This window comes from Colobus angolensis, unplaced genomic scaffold (assembly GCF_000951035.1).
Source record: "Colobus angolensis palliatus isolate OR3802 unplaced genomic scaffold, Cang.pa_1.0 Scaffold95, whole genome shotgun sequence".
Lineage (NCBI taxonomy): Eukaryota > Metazoa > Chordata > Mammalia > Primates > Cercopithecidae > Colobus > Colobus angolensis.
The window spans coordinates 6746472-6772673 of record NW_012123487.1 but is presented as its reverse complement, the minus strand read 5'-3'; the positions used below and the strand labels follow the sequence as shown (position 1 = coordinate 6772673).

The following is a 26202-nucleotide window of genomic DNA, read 5'->3' as shown; positions in this document are numbered from 1 at the left end:
TGACAGATCAATTTGTGATACAAAAACCATGGGTAGAATTTGAGAAAAATTAGTGTGATATAATGTTATAAATACAAAGGAAAGCATGTGTGTGATTTTTTTTTCAAACTTGGTTTTCTACTTCTTACAGACAATAGTTTTCTTTAAAAGTATTAATTAGTTCACTGTGTGATTTTATGGGGAGGAGGAGTGACTATCCATTGAGATGGCAGTAAAAGGTAATGTGCCGTAATGTAATTCACAGTAATGATGAAGGACACATACTAGATGACATATTTTAATGAAATATTAAATGAATTACCAAGAAAAAAGAGAACTTAATTTTCAATATGAAAGGAAGGGGCCACTGAATAAATAAAGTGGAAGTGAGATAACAGATTCTTAAAGGATTCTTAAAAATCTGCTATGTTACATAATTCTGGTCAATAGAATGATTCATATTTCATTAACTGGTTATAGATAACATATTAGATCCCATTACAAGTTATGTGTCTTACAGTTCAGTTATTATTCACATAGGTATTTCAGAGGGAGACAATGATTTTCCATCCTTTTTTTTTTTTTTTTTTTTTACAACATTAGGAGAAAATAATTACTATTAAACCTTCTGTTTCCATTCACTGGATCTGAGCTGAAATGGATTTGCTTACATATTCATGACTGCTTTGGTTAAATACCATCTATTCTGAATTTTGTTCTCTATATTACAGCTATAACATAAAGGAAATAAATATACTTTCCTTAAATGTATCAATAGAGCAAAAGTGTTTTTATAATAAAGAACAAATCCAAAGACAGACAATTCAGTTAATCATATAATTTAAGGGTAATTACAAGATCTTGGATAACCCTGAATATTTATTTTTCCACCAGCTCACTATCTTATTTGTGTCTTTTCTTATATGTTCCAAGATCCCTGCAATTGGAATAATTTCTCTTGATAAAAGAATAAAGAAAATAGTTAATTATGGTATATATTATTATGATATTTTGAAGGTAAACGTTAAAAATATGCTTTGATGGAATGGGCTCAAGAGAAATGGGAGTGAGGATGCTAGTTGAGAAGAATTCTCACGTGTCCTTCTCATTTCATAAGCATAGATTAACTAAATTAACCAGTTGCTCACCAAAGCCTGACATAAAAATGATGAGGTGCAGAAGCCACTAAGTTTAAATGTGTGTTAAAAACAGCAGCAAAAACTGTTAGGGGTTTAGTGACCATCATGGACTATCTGCAGGTGGTTTTCCATGGAGGAGGAGCCCAAGGGAACCCCAAGGAAATATAAGGTGGGGGTCGGGAGAGCAGAGTCAGGAAAAGCAGATTTAAAGCTTGAGAGCATCATGCTGTGCTAATATTATAGCAGAGAAAATACTGATTTTCCCTTTCCTAACTCCTTTCTCTTCTTGCCATGAATAGCATATGTGGAATTACTTTTATATATGTGATGAATACATGTATATTCATGACACATGAATCTCTGCCTACAAATCAGTTATGTAAGAAATATGGCATTTCCTTTTTCTCTGTAAGTCAAGCTAATTTAGGCTTGACTCTCTTTCTTATAAGTCTAGCTAGAAATTCTACCTTAGTCATTCTTAGGGCATCTCTTCTCTACCGTGGGGCCAAGTTCCTGGAGACTTATTCTACATTAGTCATCAGGAGCCTTTCCTAGTTGTTGGTCATCTGTCCACTGCTGAAATAAATGTTCAATGTCCCAGCTTCATGGTAATGTGCCTTACTTTGTTGTTATACATGGACCATCTTTTGATGAAGGGTGAAACTTAGGACTGGGATCCAGCCTCTCAGATGAATTCTGTGGTGTTGCCCTCTGAGATCTGGCTACCTTTTTCAGGCAATGCAGTAGAGTGATACTAAATTCTTTCCTTCTCACAGAGCCTGACAAGCATACATACCCCTTTCCTACTCCAAAGGAATCTACCTCACTCTTTCTCCTCGTCCTTGAAAGCTTCCCTAAAGCCTTCTCTTCTTTCAGAGATAACTAGCATGAGCTTACAGTTTTACAAAAGATGAGAAACACTTCTGACTCCAGGTAGTTTCTGGCCTCTGTCCATCCAATATTCCAGAGGCAAGGAATTACAAAGCCTGTTTTCCTGCTTCACTGGAAAAAATAGGGGGAAATCACCAGGAGTATAAATGCAAATTAGTATTTCAATAAATTATACTACCATTGAGGAATAATCTCACACATTTATATCACCAGGAATACTGATGATGAAGAAATTAATTCCAAAATACAATTTTAAAGCAGATACCTAATGGCTAAGTTCTGACAAAAAGTGTAAGTCTGATTTGTGCTTTATGCATGTAACTATTTCAGAGGCATGGAAATTAAATCATATTTAAGATATATTTGATGTATTATATTTATTGAAAATAATAAAATTCCATAAAATCAGGACTGTCAGGAAAAGTCAGAATGTTGCCCCTGTACTCAGTTATAGAAGAAAGGCAGATATGTCTTACGCCATTGAATCACAGGTACTTAAAATAAGATAGTAAAGTAATGAGGAAGCTCTGCTACTAATGCTATTCTTCTTCTTTTTTTTTTTCCTTTTTTGAGATGGAGTCTTGCCCTGTCACTCAGGCTGTCAGGCTGGAGTGCAATGACGCAATCTCTGCTCACTGCAACCTCTACTTCTTGGGTTCCAGTGATTCTCCTGCCTCGGCCTCCCAAGTAGCTGGGATTACAGCCATACACCACCGGGCCTGGCTAATTTTTTTGTGTCTTTGGTAGAGACGGGGTTTCACCATGTTGGCCAGGCTAGTCTCGAACTCCTGACCTCGTGATTTGCCCACCTCAGCCTCCCAAAGTACTGGGATTACAGGCGTGAACCGCTGCGCCTGGCCGTACTAATGCTATTATTTTAAGCTATTTGCCCTTTCTAGATTTGCCTGCCTGGATTTTTTTTTAAATAATTTTTCTTATATGTTGTATTCTTGTTAGATGGCTAGTAAGCTCTAGGGTCTGGAAAGAGGGACAACGTCCTTTGGGTAAATAGAAAAGTTGAACTAATTGAGAAAAATCATCTGTTTAAATTATGCTTGCCATTTTTAGTATTTTCATTTTTAGGGACGACATTCATAAAAAACATATGCTGACTTACAAAGTTCAAGCTAGGTTTAATTTTCTTCCTTTGATAGCTTCACATAACCTGAATACTTTCCCTCCCAATATTCCTCATCTTTCACCTTTGCTTACAGTTGTTATAGGATTTATTAAAGAGTAAGAAGAAAAGAAAATAATAGACATACAAGGGACTCAGGAATAAGACTATACAGAAAATTACATGCTGTTGGCCTTCCGATGTTGAACATGATTAAATGTGAAATATTGCCATAAAACTTTTTTCAGCTCAGAAGGGTTAGGCCTACATAACAGAAAGAGGAGACAGTGAGGAACTAATTTTCCAAAAACAAATTTCTTATTTTACCATTTTGTATAAAGTCATTTCTGACATATCATAGCAACAAAAACATTATAAATAAAGTCAAGAGTAATGTACACTTGATCTGCTGTGGCAAAACTGAAGGTCCCCCGTTAGTCCTAATATATTTTCCCACTTTCTTTTTACCAGTGACTTATCTCCTCATTCAAACATTTAAAAATGCCCTTTTGCTGACATTTTAAAGAAGGAGTATCCAATCTTTTGGCTTCCCTGGACCACACTGAAAGAAGAAGAATTGTCTTGGGCCACCCATAAAATACACTAATGGTAGCTGATGAGGTTTAAAAAAATCACCAATCTCATAATGTTTTTAAAAACTTTACTAATTTTTGCTGGACCACATTCAGAGTCATCCTGGGCTGCATGCAGCCCATGGGCCATGGGTTGGACAAGCTTGTTTTATAGCAACGCAATGGAAAAATGGAACCCTTACATTGATGCCATCAAGGATGGTAATCAAGGTGTACAAATTTAATACTCTTAAGTAGCTTTCATTCCTAAGAGCAAGAGTGTAAATTAAAGTCAGAAGTGTCAGTTAACTAAATTATGCTGTTAGATGAGAAAATAAAAACTAAAATACTGGAAGTTTCTACAGTCTTTACAGGGCAATCAATTATTGTGCCCTTTTGGTTGATCATGTGATCCTATCTCTTTTAAGGTAATTAAAATCCACATGAATCTCAGCAAGTATATTTTTATGCAGTAGATTCAAAATTTCAAGATGAATTCAAAGGGAAGGATACTGGATTGAGGGTTAAGTACTGGGAAGTGATATGGTTTGGCTCTGTGGCCCCACCCAAATCTCATCTTGAATTGTACTCACGTAACTCCCACGTGATGTGGGAGGACCAGGTGGGAGACAATTTGAATCATGGCGGCGGATTCCCCCATACTGTTCTCATGGTAGGGAATAAGTCTCATGAGATCTGATGGTTTTATCAAGGGTTTCCACTTTTACATCCTCCTCATTTTATCTTGCTGCCTCCCAGTAAGAAGTGCCTTTCACCTCCCACCATGATTCTGAGGCCTCCCCAGCCACGCAGAACTGCAAGTCCAATTGAACTTTTTTCTTCCCAGTCTTTGGGTGTGTCTTTATCAGCAGCATGAAAACAGACTGGTAGAGTAAACTGGTACCAGTAGAGTGGGATGTTGCTGAAAAGATACCTGAAGGTATGGAAACAACTTTGAAACTAGTTAACAGGCAGAGGTTGGAACAGATTGAAGACAGGAAAATGTTGGAAAGTTTGAAACTTCCTATAGACTCATTGAATGGCTTTGACCAAAAGCTTGATGGTGATATGGACAATAAGGTCCAGGCTGAGGGGATCTCAGATGGATATGAGGAACTTGTTGGGAATTGGAGCAAAGGTGACTCTTGTTATGTTTTAGCAAAGAGACTGGTGGCACTTTGCCCCATCCTAGGGATTTGTGGAACTTTGAACTTGAGAGAGATGATTTAGGGTATCTGGCGCAGGAAATTTCTAAGCAGTAAAACATTCAGGTGGTGACTTGGGTGCTGTTAAAGGCATTCAGTTTTGTAAGGGAAGCAGAGCATGAAAGTTCAGAAAATTTGCAGCCTGACAATGTGACAGAAAAGAAAAACCCATTTTCTGAGGAGAAATTGAAGCCAGCTGCAGAAATTTGCATAAGTAACAATAAGGGGAATATTAATCCCCAAGACAATGGGGAAAATGTCTCCAGGGCATGTCAGAGGTCTTCATGGCAGCCCCTCCCATCACAGGCTAGGAGGTTTAGGAGAAAATGGTTTCATGTGCCTGGCCCAGAATCCCATGTTTCGTGTGGCCTAAGGACTTTTTGCCCTGCATCCCAGATGCTCCAACCATGGCAGAAAGGGTCCAATGTAGAGCTTGGGCTGTGGCTTCAGAGGGTGCAAGCCCCAATCCTTGGCAGCTTCCACATGGTGTTAAGCCTGCAAGTACACAGAAGTCAAAAATTTGGGTTTGGGAACCTCTGCCTAGATTTCAGAACAAGTATGGAAATGCTTGGATGTCTGGGAAGAAGTTTGCTGCAGGGGCAGGGTGCTCATGGAGAACCTCTGCTAGGGCAGTGTGGAAGGGAAATGTGCAGCTGGAGCCCCCACACAGAGTCCTTACTGGGGCACTGCCTAGTGGGGCTGTGAGAAGAGGGCCACCGTCCTCCAGACCCCAGAATGGTAGATCCACTGACACCTTGCACTGTTCGCCTGGCAAAGTCACAGATACTCAATGCCAGCCCATGAAAGCAGCTGGGAGAGAGGCTGTACCCTGCAAAGCCACGTGGGTGGAGCTGCCCAAGACCATGGGAACCTACCTCTTGTACCTGCGTAATCTGGAGTCAAAGGAGATTATTTTTGAGCTTTAACATTTGACTGCCTCACTGGATTTCAGACTTGCATGGACTCTGTAACCACTTTGTTTGTGCCAATTTCTCCCATTTGGAATGGCTGTATTTACCTAATGCCTGTACCTCATTGTATCTAGGAAGTAACTAGCTTGCTTTTGATTTTACAGGCTCATAGGTGGAAGTGACTTGCTTTGTCTCAGATGAGATTTTGGACTGTGGACTTTTGGGTTAATGCTGAAATGAGTTAAGACTTTGGGGGACTGTTGGGAAGGCAGGATTGGTTTTCAAATGTGAGGACATGAGATTTGGCGAGGCCAGGGGTGGAATGATATGGTCTGGCTCTGTGTCCCCACCTCCATCTCATCTTGAACTGTACTCCCATAATTTCTACTTGTTGTGGGAGGGACCCAGTGGGAGATCATTTGAATCATCAGAGTGGTTTCCCCTATGCTGTTCTTATGATAGTGAATAAGTCTCACGAGATCTGATGGTTTTATCAGGGGTTTCCGATTTTGCATCTTCCTTGTTTTCTCCTGCTGCCTTTCACCCCCTAGCCATTATTCTGAAGCCTTCCCCGTCATATGGAACTGCAAATCCAATTAAACCTCTTTTTCTTCATAGTCTTGAGTATGTCTTTATCAGCAGTATGAAAACAGACTAATACAGGAAGTAATGGTGTCTCTTCAGAGAACACAAAGATTTGTATTTTCATTAAAAATAAGTATTTATTGAGTACCCACTCTGGGCTAGCTATGTACAACTGTTAAGTGATGGATTGTGACAGATAAGGCCAGAGTCCTCATGGAGTGTTCAACTCTACATAGGGCTGATAAATGTAAGAGAGAACAAGAACATAAATGAATAAATAAGTTAAATTCAGCTAGTGATTGGTGCTATAAAGGAAATAAACGGATGATGTGACCATGATGGGAGTTGTGGGTCCATTCAGGTTTCTAGCTCCTTATGGTCAGAATATACTGAGCTTTGAAGGCAAGCTCTGAGCATGAGGAAACAGATGGGTTAAATAGATTATCTCTTGGACAATCAAGCTCCTAGATACACCTAAGCATTTTCGCCTTCATTTCAGCCAGGCTTTCTCTCCTTTATTCTATGCTTGCTGGGTTCTCTGCTCTCTAATAGCCAAACTACTAGAGCTAGAGATCTTGCCTTTGTGATTAGCTTTTCCTGTTCCCAATACTCGCTTTCTAAGATCTCTTTCAGGAGGTACATATGGAAATGAAAACAGACATAAGATTTGAATATATCATTGTGGCTATGTGTGAACATACTGCATTAAATTAATTGGTAGAAGTTTGAAGAAATTATTTCAGAAGAGATTTTTGAGTTTAGAGTATATGAGGTTATATTTCTTTATCAATTTACAGTTAACAATGAAGTTATTCCCAATCATCTTTAAAGCTAATTTATTTCCTTTTATGTTTAAAGTTATTTGAAAGAAATATATGCTTCAAAACAATTCTGTTGACCTTTTCTATATGTAAAACAAAAACAAAACAAAACAAAACAAAAAACAAACACACAAATGGTTACTAGATGGTTTTAAATCATGGAATTTTTAGAAGCTAAAAGTGATCTAAGTGCAGAACATTAAAAAACAGCACTGTATGATTGAAGTTATGAGCTTTCATTATTTCTTACTCAGGTCTGGGGTTCAGGCACCTGAAGGACTGACTTTCATAGTTCCGCATCATAAGGCACAGGTTCTAAAGTATATATAACCATTTTACTTAGTCTATTAATTTGCAGAAACCCAAAGCAAGAGAATCACTCAGCAATGTGACATTTCACTTTTAGCTTTTACTGTCCTTTGTAATATTGAGGGAAAATGATATTTTAAAGTAGCTTCGACTATGGCACATCCAGTACATACCTAGATGGTACGTACAGACGACAGGCAACAAACCTCAACTCTGTGAAAAATCTCTGTAAATAACTCTTACACTTTACTCTGAAGCTAAAGGAAAATAATAATGCAATGGTAAACTATTTTTTATTAATACACAAATTCTTATTTTACATTTCAGAGTAAAATAAGAGTTTGTGCGTATGAGTCCGTTTTCATGCTGCTGATAAAGACATACCTGAGACTGGGTAATTTATAAAGAAAAAGAGGTTTAATGGACTCACAATTCCATGTGGCTGGGGAGGCTTCACAATTGTGGCAGAAGATGAAAGGCACCTCTTGCTTGGTGGCAGACAAGAGAGAATGAGAGCCAAGCGAGAGGGGTTTCCCCTTATAAAGCCGTCAGATGTCGTGAGACTTATTCACTACCTCTAAGAGAACAGTATGGGGGAAACTGCCTCCCTGAGTCAATCATCTCCCCCTGGGTCCCTCCACAAGATGTGGGAATTATGGGAACTCGAATTCAAGATGATATTTGGGTGGGGACACAGCCAAACCATATATTTGTGTATTAATAAAGAAAGAGTTTACTATTTCATCCTTAAGAATTGAGGCACTTACATATAGGCTCACATTCATTCTTATTCTTCTGAGTCTCAGTATCAAATGGGCTGGATTAAAAATAAATAAAAAAAGCAATAAATAAGGCAAGGGAAACTCAACACATGGATAAAATGATTAGATTTAGATGATAAATGGAATTGCTAGAGAAATATTTTAAAAATTGGTGTAATTATGAAAGGTAAGTAAATTCTACATAAACACTGTATTAGTCAGGGTTCTCCAGTGAAATAGAACCAATAGGAGGGAGAGAGAGAGAGAGAGAGAGAGAGAGAGAGAGAAATGCAATTATAGAGCAGGAAGTCCCATGATCTACTGTCTGCAAGCTGGAGGCACAGGAAAGCCAGTGGTATATTTCCAGTCCAAACCTGAAGGTCTGTGAACCAAGGCAGCCACTGGTCTAAGTCCTGGTCCAAGTTCAAAGGCCTGAGAACCAGGAGCTCTGATATCCGACAGCAAGAGAATATGCATGTCCCAGATTGAGCAAAGAGCAGACTCACCATTTTAGTTGTATTTATGCCCTCAATGGATTGAATGGTGCCCTCTTACATTGGTGAGGGACATCTCCTTTACTCAGTCTACTGATCCAAATGCTAATCTCTTCTAGAAACACCCTCACAGACACACCCAACAATAACATTTTACCAACTATCTGGACATACTTATCCCGTTCAAGTTACACATAAAATTACCGCATTGAGAATGTTAGGCATCCAGTAGTGGTGTGCTTGCAAGCCCACTCTCAGAAAAGTAAAGGCCTTGATATGTAGCATTTGACAACTTCCATAGTGTCAATACCCTCACCATAACACATTTCTGGGGATCAACCTGAAGTTGCTGAATGTGGAGTTGGGAACCAATGTATACCATTTTCCCTTGTGAACTGGTACAAGTCAACTGTGGTGTGGCACTATATTAGACCAGTTAATATTTGTTTTATCTAAATTTAAAAATGTTTCTAATCCACAGAAATGGACTTATCTGACACGGGGAGATCGGTTAACATAAATTTAATTTTCTAGATAGTGGCCATTTCACCTGTAAGCAAATAGTGTCTATTTATTAAAGATAATTTCTATAAAATATATATGTTTTCTGCCTATAGAGCATAATTTCATCAATTCTTGATGATCTAAGGTCCCCAGTTGATATGAATCTTATGTGAACAATCAGAAAGGTAGTATAGTGGTTCACAGAACATAGTCTTAAACCAACTGTTTGGGATAAAATCTTGCCTCTACGATTGTGTAATATTGAGTATTACTCAGGTTCTTTCTCGCTCAGTTTCGTTCTCTGTTAATTGGGGAAATTATGAGTGTTGTTAGTTCTTGTTATTCAAGGCAGTTATATTCTATGAAGTCACCACAAATACCGAATTAGTGAATACTGGATTATTGCTTCAAGGGGAAATACAGGGTTAATTTCCTGGAAGCTGATTCATCAACCAGTCAATACATGCATTGTTTTGTGTATGTTTCCATTTAAAGATAATTTATTTAATATACATTGTTGAATCATTAATATGGACCACATAGACATGTTAATCTAGCACTATCACTTGTATGTGAACAAAGCTTATCTAACAAATGTATGTTCTCTCTAAGACACATCACAGCCTTTTTGCATTTAGGATCACTAGACAGCACTATAGCACTACAGCCAAGGGCTGTTTTAAATAGGGAAATCACCAAGAGAAAAGCACAGAAGCATGAAAAACATGGCAATAAATAGACTGTTAAAGTGACCCTGTTTATAGTATCAGAGTTGAAACACAAAGGTAAACCTTTGCCTAGTTTCAACACAACTGGGAACATGCACATCAGGTGACTTAAATTTTTCAAGCTTCTGCCCATGCTTGTGTCTACAAATGAGCAAAATGGGCTGTGAATATAATTTGGGAGTTACTGTCAAAGATCAACAAAGCTGGACACTAGTTAAAGTGGTAAGGTCAGGTAGTAATCCGTAATATACTGCTGCAGAAGGGAAGAGGGTCCAGCGTGACCTGAACTCAACTTAGATTTGTACAGGGGGGACTGGGCATTTTAAAGAGACAATTGGGGAATAGGGACAAGGATGAGCAGGGACTCAGTAGAGTCAGGGTAGCGAAAAATTATAAATTGTTGGTCAGTGTAAATGATTCAATCCTCTAGTAGAGACTGGGAGGCAAGCTGTTCCTCCTGATATTTACATTGGAAAGGAATGTTTTCAGGTCCTCAATTGTAGGAGATACACAGGCATCTCAAAGGGATAAAGGAAGGATCCACAATTGTAAGCCCTTTGTAGTAAATGCTCTAAAAAAGATGTTCAGGGCTTATCAGGTGTGGGCTAGAATAGTCAATTCTTTTGGCAGCCATGAGCTTCCCCAGGCAGAATCTTAAATGGAGCTGGGATCATCCTAGGGATGCAGGCTTGAGCTAGTGCTTATTCAAGTCTTTTCATAGGAGGGTGGGAGAATTTCATGTGCACTGACAGCCTGTGGATTTTACAGGCCAAAACATGAGACCTAGTCAAGGAGTTCCGAGGAGCCTGGCTAGCATTTGATCAAAGAGAGAATCTTTGTCATTACAAATACATTTTATTAAGTAGGCAAGTTCACAAATATGAAGTCACAAATAATGAGGGTCGACTGTATTTTCACATTGTTATTTAATCTATGTAAATTGCTTAGAACACTAAGCACTCAATAAATGTCTGCTTAAATTGTAATGTAAAATGTAGGAAGTGTTGAGTTATAAAGCTGTTTCTTTTGATCTTTATCAGCCTGCCTCAGGTTGCTATTTTAATATTTGGTCTTCTTTTTGTTTTGTATTTTCAGTTTTCCAGTTTACTGCCAAGCTTCCACTTTTTCTCACTGTTAGTTTGTGGTACTCTGGCCTTTTAATCCCAGCCCTCCTGCACCCACATTCTTTGCAAAAATGTTTCAGTTGACTATTTAACAAGGCTGAGTGAGGACTTGAAGGCACTCTGAGTTGCTAGCTCTATTATGATCATTTTATTTATTCACATTTTGCTTTTAGACCCAAGATCCTGCCTGTGTTCCGGGTAGTTGAGGTTGTTAGGAGTCTGCCTTTTATGTGCGCTAGATTTTTATGACCATTTGGGGACAATGTTCAATTTATTAGTATATTTTTTATCATTGAGGGTTTTGGCCAAGAACTTTTTTTGTTTAGGAGCTGTGACCTGGCCATGATCCAACCTAGGTGAGATGCTCAGACCACATGATTTTCATACAGACACAGATTGTGGTGAATCTTATGGTACAGCTTGCGGCAGACTCCATGGTAGATTTTATTTAGATCTCACACTTCCACTAAATAGCCAACTGAATTTCATGACTACAAAGAAAGGAACTATCACATGATGAATTATTTTATATTATTTTTGGCAATATACAACAAATATTTACATTATAAAAATATTCTTGACTTTTGAAGTCAAAATTTGGGTGTCACTCAAGGACTTTGCCTGGCTAAGGTGCAAAATTCTTGTGAATTTTAAAAATAGCTTATATATAAACCTTTACAGAAAACTAGGAGGTGAGGAAAATCCCTCATGAACTTGGATGTTATGAATTACAATCTAGGGGTTTAAATAGGTTTCACTTATGTTCATGTTGGATTGTTAGAATAGGTATTTCATGAAGAATTTTATTTCAGATAAGCTCATGATAGATTTTACCATTTTATTTTGGTTCAATTATATAAATACTATTTAAAATCCAGCTCTTACTAAGGGTTAATATGGTAATGAATTCTAGTATTGCCTTTCAAAACAAAGATAGATTTTTTTTTTACTCTTTTTTTCATGTTCACTTAAAAAAATCTTGCTGCTGTCTTTATATCAATGTTTCATAATTCTATTAGCCACATTTTGTTGACCTGCATATTGCTACAAGCCTGAATTTTAAGTTACAATTTTGTATTCAATATTAGTAGTGCCTTTCAAAACAAAGATAGATTTTTTTTTTACTCTTTTTTTCGTGTTCACTTAAAAAAATCTTGCTGCTGTCTTTATATCAATGTTTCATAATTCTATTAGCCACATTTTGTTGACCTGCATATTCCTACAAGCCTGAATTTTAAGTTACAATTTTGTATTCAATATTAGTAGTATTAAAACAAACATAGCAAAGGAAATAAAAACCCTAAAATTTAATGTTTCACAAAGGAACTCTATGTGTTAAAACAGTGTCCTTTTAGAGTTAGCATATGTGTGGGAAATGCATTTTAAATAAAAATGTATCTGATCTGGAAGAGTAGGAAAATCTGCTTTACAGCAAGTTGAAAGTTTAGAGAAATATTTATCGTTCAGTTACCAGAATAACAAATTAAGGCAGCAAGGAAAGAAAAGGGAGGAGATGAAAGGAAATAAAGGAAAACCAAGAGGTAAGTTAAGAAAGAGCTATTGCTTATGAACTTCTTCCTAAAAAATGATAGGGAAAAAAAAGAGATAAGAAACAGAAAATTGCATGCGACTTCAGTGTTTATGTTTTGATGGAAATGTACAAATCATTTTCATTCTTTGCGGTGCTGTCATGCTCCATCCATCACTTTAGTCCATTTTCACCTCCCAAAGAAATTCTGAATGGGACTTCCTTCTCTGGCAGTTAATTAATCTTTCACAAGCCTGCTCTTGCAGCCTGTCTGCCAGGGATGCCCCACACCTTAAGACAGTGACTCATGAGTAGATTTCTTACCCTCTGGAGCAGTACTTTCTTCCCTTGAGCTATCTGAAGACTTAACTTTTCTACTTTGTTTGGGAAACTATGTGAGCTGTAATATATCACTGAAGAATTGCTCCTCCCCCCACCCCCACACCCCACCACCATAAGTGAATATATAGTACTCCTGGATAATTTAATTGGGTGATAATGACAACAGAGTCTGAATATAAATTATGAATGTGTACAGTATTTTACCAATAGTGTATATCATATAAATGTAAGGACACATATTACTAGATTATAAATTCTCTGTGTATATACATATGTTAGATTACCATTGTAATAACACAAATGTACTTATATTTATAATAATGTTGCATTTGGCCAGGCGCCGTGGCTCACGCCTGTAATCCCAGCACTTTGGGAGGCCAAGGAGTGAGGATCACGAGGTCAGGAGATTGAAACCATCCTGGTCAACACGGTGAAACCCCGTCTCTACTAAAAAAAATACAAAAAATTAACCAGGTGTTGTGGCGAGTGCCTGTAGTCCCAGCTACTCGGGAGACTGAGGCAGGAGAATGGCGTGAACCCGGGAGGCACATCTTGCAGTGAGCCGAGATTGCGCCACTGCACTCCAGCCTGGGTGACAGAGTGAGACTCTGTCTCAAAAAAAAAAAAAAAAAAGTTGCATTTGCTTAAAAATACTAATAAAACTGCAAATAAAAAGAATTTTTAGTCTAATTAATGGAAGATTTGGTATGTTAAATTTTTTAAAGTTTACAGAATAATTCTTTACAGATTGAAATGCCTCAGTTAAAACAAAACAATATGGCCAGGGATGGTGGCTCATGCCTGCAATCCCAGGACTTTGGGAGGCCAAAGCTGGAGTTCTTGAGGCCACAAGTTTGAGACCAGCCTGGACAATATAGCAAGACTCTATCTCTACAAAAAAAAAAAAAAAAAGTGTGAAATTAAAAAGTTTGGTGTACATTATTTTCATGTGCAAATGTTTCCATCTGTTGTCATTTCCATTTAATCTGAATTAACTTATTTTCAGCCTTTCTTGTAGAAAACGTCTGCTGTCAATGGTGTTACCATATTTTATTTCTCTAAAAGTGTTTTATTCTCATTATTGAGGGAATTCTTGGCTGAATATTGAATTTTCAGCCCTCAAAAAAGTGAATCTGTCTCCATTATTTCTGTTAAAATGTCAGTTGCTATTTGTATAATTGCTCTCTGCACATTATGTTTATCCGTGGCTGCTTTAGAGATTTTGTTTTGTTTTGCTTTTGACAGTTTGACTATTATATACTTAGGTGCATTCTTTCTGTTATTAAGCCTGTTTGGATTTTGCTGAGCTTTTTCAATCTTGATATGAATATTGATAGGAATGTTGATATGAAAAATATCAATGTTGTTATTTTTCATTAAATTGGGGAACATTTTAGCCATTATTTCTGCAAAAATATTTCTACCTTATCTCTCTCCCTCCTTCTCTTACCCCCTCTGATAACACAGTTATACTTATGTTAGACCTTGTAATATTTTTCTACTGATTATTGAGACTGTAATCCATGGCTTTTCAATATTTTTTATGTTCTTCAAATCAGATAATTTCTATTAATCTCTTCATTCTCACTACTTTTTTTCCTTCAGTAAGTCTGGTATTTTGCTCACCCAGTTCACTTTTATTATTATTATTATTATACTTTAAGTTCTAGGGTACATGTGCATAACGTGCAGGTTTCCCAGTTCACTTTTTAATTTCACATATACTTATCCATTCTTGCATAGACCTCTTTTTTATGGTTGGCATTTACCTTCTGAGATTCTCTATCTGCACACCCATTATAACTATATGTTTCTTTAAATCTTTGAACATAATAATAATACATCATTTGTAGTCTTGGTCTTTGATTTCCAGTGTTTAATTCAGAGTCTGTTTCTGTTATATGTATTTTTATTTTTCTTGTGTATGGCTTACATTTTTATCTCTTCACACATGTACATATGTAGCATTTAAAAAAATTACATGCTGTGGTTGGGTGTGGTGGCTCATGCCTGTAATCCCAGCACTTTGGGAGGCCAAGGTGGGTGGATTACTTGAGGTCAAGAGTTCGACACCAGCCTGGCCAACATGGTGAAACCCTGTCTCCACTAAAAATACAAAAATTAGCCTGCTGTGCTGGCACAGGCCTGTAGCCTCAGCTACTCCAGAGACTGTGGCAGGAGAATCGCTTGAACCCGGGAGGCAGAGGTTGCAGTGAGCCAAGATCATGCCACTGCACTCCAGCCTGGGCAACAGAGCAAGACTCCATCTCAAAGAAAAAAAAAAAAAGAATACATGCTGGATGTTGTTAATGACTAATTTGGAGAAATCTATATTAGATTGTCTCCTAGAAAAGGTAGTGAGTTATGTTGTAATGAGCAGTTGAATTATGGGAAGATAATTTTTTTCTCTTTCAGACATGGTTTTATTCATTGGTAATAGAACTGAACTTTTGTTTTGAACTTAGTTTATGAACCTTACCCTTACTCCTATAGTGGAGCCTTTCTTGAATCTCCAAGTGAGAGTCTGAGGTATGCAGTAAATTCTCTCCTCTTCACCCAGGATTAAACTCCAGAGTATTCTTTCTAGCAGTAGCTAATCTCTGGTATTATTGTTCAGCTCTCATCTATAGAGCAGGAAATCTCTGCTAGACCTTGTGGAATTTTACTCTATAAAGATGCCATCTAGACCTTCACCCAAAATTCATGGTGAATCCTCACACAAACTGCTCTCATTCCCAGCTGAGCTCCTTTTTGTCAGCTACCCTACACTCCAAATTTTAAGCAACTCAGAAGCCTAGACTTTTCTCACTGCTTCTCAACTCAGTGAAACTTCAGTTCTACTGGACTCTATTTCTGTATTTGATAGTAAAAAGTGCATCCAAGCAGAAAGTCATGGAGGTTACAGAGCTCATTTTGAGTTTTTCCTTCTCTTAAAGATTATAGTCCTGTGCTATGTGTTTAGTTCAATGCCAGTAAAAACTTACTTTAGATAATGTGTGTAATTTTACAGTTGCTTATTGTAAAAGAAGTACAGAAACTGGTTACTTTATCATAGTTGGAAGCATAAATCCTAACAAGCCATTTTTATTGTTAGATAAAAGAGAGAAAGCAAATTGCAATAGGTCAGGCAGAATGAGGGTTGTGAAGGAGGCAGGCGCATTCAGAGTTAAAATAGAGCCTGTGACATTAGAGGTATTACAACATACTACATCTGTACTTGAAAGTAAAGTAAAAAAAAATTGAGAAGAGATCAACTTCAGGGATCAGGTCAACAGCACATGAGGTGAGAAGATTTTGTGGGAGACAACAAATCTGAATAGACGTCAGTGGCTTTCTCTCTTTCTGCCAATTAATTTTCCCATTTTCCCACCTTTTGCCATTAATCTTTAGAAAATAGCCATCCCCCAATAGCTGTCTTCATAAGTCAAAATAAAAAGAAACCAATCAGATTTTATAAAGAGTTGCAAAAATTGAAGAGATAATGAATAAAACCCCAAATTTCAGTGAAGAACATGCAGTGCATAAAGGAATCACCTAAGTAAAGATATGAAATCAATAATTCAGACAAAATACTCTATTTGCAAAGAAATTACTGAAATGCTATATTTTAAATTGTTTTATATAATAAAATGTCAAAAGAGTTAAAATATTTTATTATGACTTATAAGATAATAGATGCAAATGAAAAGCAGACTGAGAAAGATCAGGAAACAAGTGAGCTAGAAAACAGAAATAAAAGCTTTTGATTGCCCTCCCCCTACCCAACACACAAGTAGAATAAACATAATTGAGAGTTATAAAGAACAGATATTAAAAATGAAAAAAATAAGGATTGTAGAGAAAATGTTAAATGTAAAGGCAAATTAGACAAAAAAGAACATAATGTTTCTAAACAAAATAAATGGACTAAATTGAAGAGAAAAAAAAAGACAGGGGAAGAAACTTTCCTAGAATAATAAAAGTCTAGGAATAATAGCTGGGGCTTTCTATTAGGGCATGCTGTGCTAAAATTTCTGAACTTCAGTATTTGGGAAAGAAACTGTAAGGGCTCTTGGGCATAAACACCAAACAAGCCCTAAAGAAGGTTGGGTGGGAATAATTGGAGAGATTGGACTGACCTCAGACTTCGCAGTACTCTAACAGTGAACCGTTTCTCCACAAACATTTGAGGAGGTCAGGTGGCCCAAGAAATTATAATCAGTGAAAACTGCTGTTGAAGTACTGAATAATCATTAAACTGTCTAAAAGTATGGATGCAGAGGATTAAACATATATTAAACACTAGGAATATGGGGAAGGAGGGACACTGAATTTGAGCTTTGTGATTACAGATCAAAATATGTTATGATTTTTGATATTCTAAATTTAACAATAAGATTTTTTAAATTTCAGAGGTGAGTAAAAAGAAAGTGGGAGGAATATAAATACATTATTTTCCTTTTTTCAATATACTTTTTAAAAGAAATGTTATTAAAATAGCATACTTTAATATTTTTCTTAATGATATCTTTTAGATAGTGATAGCTCTTGTCTGGTAGCAAGAAAGTATCTACTTGACTTTCAGCAAAGCCTTTAGTTATTTTATTTTATTGTTAAATGTCATATAATTTAATTTAATAATTCACCATTTTAATATAATAGGAATACAATTCTTAATTTTTATCTCTCTCTCTCCTACCTCACCTCGCTGTCTCTCCATAGACCTATAACCAGAGTAATTATACTAATATTTAAAGGTGATCATTTCAAGATAGTGGGCTTTGGAATAGAAACTTTAAAAATGTTCATACTTACATTTTTAGATTCATTAAAAATAACAGATAAAATTTGTACATAAAACCATAATTTTTAAAAAGAAATAACTTATTTTGTGAGTGTTGGCACTCCCTTCAAAAAAGATTAAACGTCATAAGTAAAACCCAAGTATACTTCTAAATATTCAAATAAGTTGGTATATTTCTTGGTTCAGCAAACTTTTTTCAAAGGGCTATGAGTTAAATATTTTTGATTTGTGGACCATATTGTCTCTGTTGTGGCTATGTAACTCTGCTACTGCAGTGGAAAAGCAGCAATAGACAATGTGTAAACAGGTTGGCATATTCCAATAAAACTGTATTTACAAAAATAAGCAGTCATTTCAGCATCATGGTTTTTGACCCCTGGTGTACATATCATCAACTTTAGTGGTTAAAATATTATCAGCCTATCTGTGAAATATTGAGGTAAGGAAACTAATACAAAATATTCCTGATGTATTGATTTTATATTCTTGCTCCAAATATTTATTACTGTAATACTTAGCTTTGATGAGAAAGGGGAAGTGTTGCTAAATAATTTACATACATATTCATATACATGCAAATTTTTATATCTTTTGATGTCTCAAAAATGCCAACATTTAAGGAAGGAAGGGCATATTTTGCTTCTTACAGTTCATATACGCTGTACTCAAGTTGACTTCTTCCTTCCCATTTTACATTTCTAACTTTGATCTCAGAATGTAGGAGCTGGACAGGATCACTGAGTGCATCAAGTAAATAGTTTCATTCACACAAGAAGAAAATTTATGACCACTAAAATTAAACAATTTTTCTACAGTTACCATGCTAGTTCTTGTCAGTCAGGACTGGAATTCAGTCTCCTGGCTCCCATTGCAGAGTTTTGCCTGCTGCACTATATTATTGTACATGGCTCGGTTCAAACCACAGAAGAACTAGTTAATCGAAGATTAACTATCTGATTTATCTATATATATTATATATACATATATACATATTTTTTTGAGAGAGAGTGCCACTCTGTTGCCCAGGCTGGAGTGCAATGGCTCAATCTCTGCTCACTGCAACCTCTGCCTCCCGGGTTCAAGCAATTCTCCTGCCTCAGCCTCCCGAGTAGCTGGGATTACAGGCATTATGCCACCACGTCAGGCTAATTTTTGTATTTTTAGTAGAGACGAGGTTTCACCATGTTGGCCAGGCTGGTCTCGAACTCTTGACTTCAGGTGATCTGCCTGCCTTGGCCTCCCAAAGTGCTTGGATTACAGGTGTGAGTTGCAACGCACGGACAACTATCTGATTATTATATTAGGAATGCATTTATATTGACTTCTCTGTTTTGAGTACTTATTAGTTATCCTGATTCTATTTTTTCTCTATTTTAAAAATAAGTTTATAAATAAAGTTATTTAAGAGCAATCAGTCATTACACATGAGAAGTGATATTGCTCTATGTATATCCTATTTCATCGAGAAACAGCCCTTTCATAAAACAGCAAAAAAACACAGGTGCAGTTGTCCCTTTCTTCTGCGTCATTTCTAAGAGTTTAGATTAGTGGTTCTCAAACTTTAACATGTGTCAGCATCACTTGAAGAGCTTGCTAAAACACAGATTGTTGGGGCCTCCTCCAGAGTTTCTCATTCAATAGGTTTGGGATGAGGCCTGAGAATTTGCATTTCAGACACGTTTCCAAGTGACAGTGATATTGCTAGTCTGGGCAAAAACTTTAAAAACCACTGGTTTAAATTCTCAGCCCTAAAGGCCTATTATAATTACCAGGGGAGGCACGAATCCACTAATTAATTCCCAGGCTCCATCATCAATCAGCTTAGAATGTCTGGGCCTTGAGACTGGGTATGAGTATTTTTTTCTTTTTCTTTTTGGTTTAATTAATTAATCAGTGCATTAATAATTGTACATATGGGGTACAATTTGATGCTTCCATACATATCTGTGGTGTAGAGAGATCCAATCAGGGTAGTGAGTGTATCCATCACTTCATGCATTTACCATTTCTTTGTGGCAAGAACTTTCAAAAGCCTCTCTTCCAACTCTTTTGTAGTATACAATATTTTACTGTTAACCATAGTCACCCTACTGTGCAACAGGACACCAAAATTTATTCCTCCCATCTAATTGTAACTTTGTACCCACTGACCAATCTCTCTCTATTTTCCCCTCCCTTCTCCCTCCCCCAGTCTCTGGTAGCCACCGAAGTGCCTCAATTGATTCCAGTATATAACCAAGTCTGAGATACAATTAAGAAAAGTAATGACTAAAAGAGTTTGTCTTATGAATTAGTGCAATATTGTCTTAACATATTCCTCTATTATGTGGGGATAATTTTTATACTGTCATTTCATGGTAAAGAATAAATGTGATAGAATAAAGATGACTTTACCAAGTGATTCCATAAATTGAAGGTAATTTAAGTTTAGTTTTATGCTACTAATCCTATAAAGTGGTGAGAATATAAGGTAGCTGTAGAATTTTACTTTTAAAATGTTGTTGTAAAATTTTTACCATTAATAAAATTATTTTATGCCTCAGTTCCTTAAATTATTTTTATTAGCCTTGTATAGACAGCATAGATACTAACTCCTAAAATTCTTAATTTCTCTCTTTACAGTGAAAGATGCAGATGTACGCTGTATGGACATACAGATTCTGTGAACAGCATTGAGTTTTTTCCTTTCTCCAATACTCTTCTCACAAGTTCCGCAGACAAGACCCTGTCTGTATGGGATGCAAGAACAGTAAGTAAATCATCCACTTTTTTCCCGGGTTTTGATAAGTCTGATTATTCTTGATAATTCTTTGGGTATGGAATATGACTTAAAAAGCGATTGTGTAAGGGCATTCAGGGCAAAAGAACAGTAAAATGTTCATAATTACAAGATCCTTTCTATGCACTTGTATCCATTCTGCCTCCCAAATGTGATCAGGTAAAAATAATATAATTATCTCATTAAACATTATTTCAACAATTGTTTATAGAGGTAGAAGCTCTGCTGGTTCACAGGATACAAAAGGGAAACACACACTGTGCCTCTCCTTAAGGATCTTACAGCTAGGTAAAGGAAGAGAAACGAGATCATTTTGATGAAATGAGACATGCGTTAATAAAATGGAAGACTATGTAAGTCCGGGGGAAAGCAAGAAGGAGGACCCATATCTGCTGGAAGAGTGTGGATGGCTTTCAGAGGAGCCTATGCTTGAGCTAAGATCTAGAGGGTAAATAGGATGTATAGGTTATCTGGAGAGGGGTAGATTCTAGGAGAGGACAACACATGCTCAAAGTCATAGAGATGTGAGGCTGCAGTGGCATGTTCTGCCAGTAATGATATAAATGGATAGAGCTTAAGGAAAAAGAGGCATGATAGGCAAGAGTGTACAGAGAGACAAAAACAAGATCATGACATGTTAGATTAAAGTGTTAAACTATTTCTGAGGGAATTAAAGAGCATTAAGCAAACAGGTTAACATAATTAGATTTACCTTGTCAACTGAAGAATGACAAGGTTCATAAATTTGGAAAATAAATTCCTCATAAAGGGTTACAGTCTGCAGGGTCACTGTTCGGACAAGCTGGAAATCATAGCCTCCAGCCAGAAGCCAGAAACAGATACTTCAAGGGAGGAGCAAGGGGAACAGGAATTTATGCTGAGTTGGCTATGTCAATATTTCATAAGCTTGAGGAGGAGTCATGATTATTTATGAAAGGTGAATCTTGCAGATGCGCAATATACATTCATGCCCCTTCGTGGGTCCCATGTACCAAAAATGGCAGTTTAGCATGATCCAAGGCTGGAGTTTTCAGCTGCCTGACATCAGAAGGTAAAGTAGAGGACATGAAAACCCTTACTGCACATGATCCACAGACTGGCCAAACCACTTCATGGTCACTGGTCTCTTATCAGGCTAAAAGAGGAAGGGCAGTATCAGGTGGCTGGTTGATTTAACCTCTAAAACAGAGAAAATTACTTTAAAAAAACCACACATCTTCATACCTTATAATTTCTTTTTTGTTTTTTGAGACTGAGTCTTGCGATCTCTGCTCACTGCAACTTCCGCCTGCGCTGGTTGATTTCTTGAGGTCTTTTGAAAGGCTTGGTTTGGGCTGGGTGCAGTGGCTCACACCTATAATCCCAGCACTTTGGGAGGCCAAGACAGGTGGATTACTTGAGGTCAGGAGTTCCAGACCAGCCTGACCAACATGGTGAAACCCCATCTCTACTAAAAATACAAAATTGGCTGGGTGTGGTGGTGCATGCCTGTAATCCCTGCTACTTGGGAGGCTGAGGCAGGAGAATCACTTGTATCCAGGAGGCGGAGGTTGCAGTGAGCCAAAAATCACACCATTGCACTGCAGCCTGGGCAACAAGGGCAAAACTCTGTTAAAAAAAAAAAAAAAAAAAAAAAAGGAAGGAAGGGCTGGTTTCTGTTAGCCCTTAGGGAAGCAAGGCTAATGGTCATTATCAAGGGAGGGAGTATGAGGAGGTTTGTCTGAACACCATCCTGTCCTGGCTGAGAGCTCAGTTTTCAAGGTTACTCTGGGGTCCTGTTGGCTAAGAGACGCTTCGTTCAGTTGGCTGGGGGAGCGCCTTAGAATTTTACTTTTATTTCTTCCCTTTTTAGAAAGATGATCTTGATAAGGAAGTAAGGGAATCAGTCATGTGAGGAATCTAATATAATGGGCTATGAGTGGATGAGAATTGGAGCTAGGAAATAGTGCAGATGAAAAGGAGAGAATGCATTAAACATAGGAAGTTTATCAAAATTTGGAGAATGATTGGAGGTGAAGATAATGCGGGGAGGAGGAGGAGTTTAGGGTGAGCAACTTTTCCAATTTGTCTAGGGATGAGGGTTTTCCTGAATCATGAGATTTTCCGAGCTAACATTGGACAGACCTGGATTACTATAGGTTCAAGAGTGAATTTGATTTGAAGAAAAGTGTATTGGTCTGTTCTCACCCTGCCGATAAAGACATACCCAAGCCTGGATAATTTATAAAGGAAAGAGGTTTAATGAACTCACAGTTCCTTACAGCTGGGGAGGCCTCACCGCACGTTGGAAAATGAATGAGGGAGCAAAGTCCCGTCTTACATGGCAGCAGGCAAGAGACCGTGTTCAGGGGAGCTCCCCCTTATAAAACCATCAGAGTTTATGAGACTTATTCACTATCACGAGAACAGCATGGGAAAAATGTGCCCCTGATTCAGTTACTTCCCACTGGGTCCCTCCCTTGACATGTGGGGATTATTACGATTCAGGGTGAGATTTGGTTGGGGAACACAAAGCCAAGCCATATCACAAAGTAAACAAAATGTAGGGACTACACTTTCAGACAGTTTGGCTGTGAAGATGAATAGGAGAAAAGACTGTAGCTCAAAGATCAAATAAAGGATCCTCCTTTGTTCAGATAGGAGACAGCATGTTTATTTTCTTACAGTTAAGATCATGGGAGATGTAGGAAAGAGAAGAGAGAACACAGAGTTTATTGAGCACAGATTTTCATAACTTGAAGAATGCCAATATGTACAAAACAAGGCCTCCATATTCTTCTTAGCAATATGTTATAAAGATTACAGGACAAACACTGCTGTTGACTCTATAAGAAAAGAATAAATATTCATAATTTCTGGTTCCTGGGTCAATAAGAAAGAGAAATGTAATTTCTCCCAATTTATTTCCCATATACAAAACATGAGTGATATAAATAAAGGAATATGGTAATGGACATACAGATGATGTTAGGAGGGATGCAAGTTCAGTGTGTGAAGCCCTGTTTAGACCTCTGAGGCCAATTTATTTAAGATATATGAAGAACAAAATACACTCAGCACCACACATTATAGAAAAAACTAAGGTAGAGCTACCCATGTTTTGGTCACCAACTTCACATGTTGCAGAGATTTAAACTTCTGGGGAAGCAGAAGTCAAGGGGGCATTGTGGAAAGAGTGCATCAGGCATGACTTAAAAATAAAATCAGGATGATTTGTTGTTGGGTACAAAGGTCCCACAATCTCCTCCTTGCTTTAAAGTAGTTTCTTAGACATTGATGCAGTGGAGTTTGTTCCTGCTAATGGAGCTTCAATGGAAAAGCAAGATTTTCAATATATTTCGCCCTAAAAACTTAGTTGTGAAGTGTGTATAAAAGTGATTGGTAGAGGAATATCCATAGAGAAAATACTAATTTAGCAATGACCTAAATTCTATTGATGTCAAGGTTTATTTCTGTCTTTCTCAAGTGCTATAACTGAGTGTTCTAGGAAAGTCTGTTTCTTGTTTACTTTCTCTTATGTGAAGAACAGAAGCACTAATGCTTAGCAGTAATACTGCTCTAATTTTAAGAAGTTGTCTCTCATGTATACCTGCCTTCAATGCATACAACTGTTTATTGATGGTGACCTTCCTCCCTGAGGTTCTGAGCTCTTTCTGTGCTATCCTTATTCACTGCAGTATCAGGAGAAAAAGAGGGATTTGGCACAGCATAATACCTTCAGCATAGTGCAATAGCATATGCATTGAATGTAAGAGCATAGAAGGGCTTGCAAATTCCATTTGTATGACTTTAGTAAACATAAATATTTTTAAATTGACTTAGTGGCAAATTAAAATTTGTATCACTAGAATTATTATTGCAATTTTATTATTATGCATGCTAGCTTTATATTAATTAATACTAGAAAAAGGGCTCTAAAATATTTTGGTTTAAATGAAATATTATTCATAAATATATGATCAATGCATCATTAATTAGAAATAAAGTTCATTTAATGAGTTTATTTTCTAAAAATATTTTCAAACCAAGTAGAAAAAAATTAAATTGATAGCTATGTACTGTAGAAAACTAGCATATAATGCAAAGGGAAACTCATTCAAGTTATTAATTACTAGATAATATAAACTGTTAACTAAAATACTGATATAAAATTCTACAAGTTGAAATACGATAATCCAAGAATTAAACAGAATCATTCCACTAATATTGGATCAGGCAGCTGTGGCAACTTCATTTCAGATATACCTAATTTATTTAAAAAAACAAAAAAACAAAAAACTTTAAATCACCCAGATTTTTAAAAATTTGTATTGTATTGTTATATACATTGTTATATGTATATACAAAAGACAAAGACATGTGTTATATGTTGTCTATATAATATGGAATTATTAGTTGTATTTATCCCAATCGTTCATAAACAAGTTAAAATAAATTTACATTTTTAGTTAAATAGTAAGAGATTTTGAAAAGGGTAACCAGATTAGCTAAAGTGTTTTTCTATGTGGTAATAATAAGAACTGTATAACATATAATGTCATATGGATGACATTATTTGATTTGCAACATCAACTGAATCCGTGGTATACTGACATGCTGCTGCTTTATAATTTTTTAAAATATGCTAATTCCTTGATACATGATAAATTGTCAGGTTATACTGAAGGTCTGGACCTAAAAGGAGATTAATGACTTTCTTCTATTAGTGAAGCAGTAATAGTACATTCTGCCACCTCAATGTGATCAATTACTATTGAGACACCCTCTAAAATATTTTTTGATGAAATGTGAAGATGACCAGTGGATTATATTCCTATAAATTAATTTTAAACCTCCTTCTTCCACTCTCAAACATATACTAGTTTTAAATCATTAATCTGATCTAACACCTTTATTATCAAAAATAATGAATGTGGAGGCCTAAGTCAGTTTCCAAGTCAACTGGACATATCAGCTCAGAATTTTGTGGAGGATGAAAAAAAGGATATAAATCTCTATAATTGCCAAATGGAGGCTATAAAATAACTTGCAGCTTGGAAACTCATGAAATTGCTCAGTTTTACAGGTCTGCATGTATTTTTCTTCAAAGTTATAAAACAGAAAAACTATTTTATGAAAAATAAGATTTCTTTATTTTCAGAAAGTGATATATCACATAGCAAACTGAATGAGAAATTATAATGCCTACCTAAAGGCAATATGAAAAGTCTCAGTGTATATCCAGTGATTTGGAAGCCTGTTTAAAATAAATGCAATGAGATTGTTAGTCATCCACAAGCCCAATGAAAATATTAAGGCTTTTAAAAATTTTTCAAGAAAAGAATGTTTTAAACGTACAGTAAAACACAGAATGAGAATGAGATGAGTAATACATCTATGAGTTGTGTCAAAGCTGGGCTGGGAACAGTCAGAGTTGCTGACATTTTGTCTCTTGCCATGAGTCAGACACAGAGGGTTCATGACCTGGACTGCCTTAAGCGGCCATGCCTTGCTCCATAGACTAACTGTGGGCACTTGTCCAGCTTAAAGCATTTGCCTGACTTAGCTTTGGCCAAAAGATCCAGTAACTTGTCACTGTGAGTTTCTGTGAAGTGGATAAACAAGGAACTCACAGTAAGAGTTAACCTGTT

At 36.7% G+C, this 26202-nt stretch overlaps 1 protein-coding gene across 3 annotated transcripts in view; it reads left to right on the top strand.

Moving 5' to 3' along the window:
• SPAG16 (sperm associated antigen 16) overlaps nt 1-26202 on the top strand; it is a 1171227-nt gene that overhangs the window by 736205 nt on the left and 408820 nt on the right. For all 3 annotated transcript variants that reach the window (XM_011932319.1, XM_011932316.1, XM_011932317.1), the window contains one exon: nt 20416-20542. In XM_011932319.1, coding sequence (XP_011787709.1) covers nt 20416-20542 — 127 coding nt within the window. The remainder of the gene's footprint in view (nt 1-20415; nt 20543-26202) is intronic.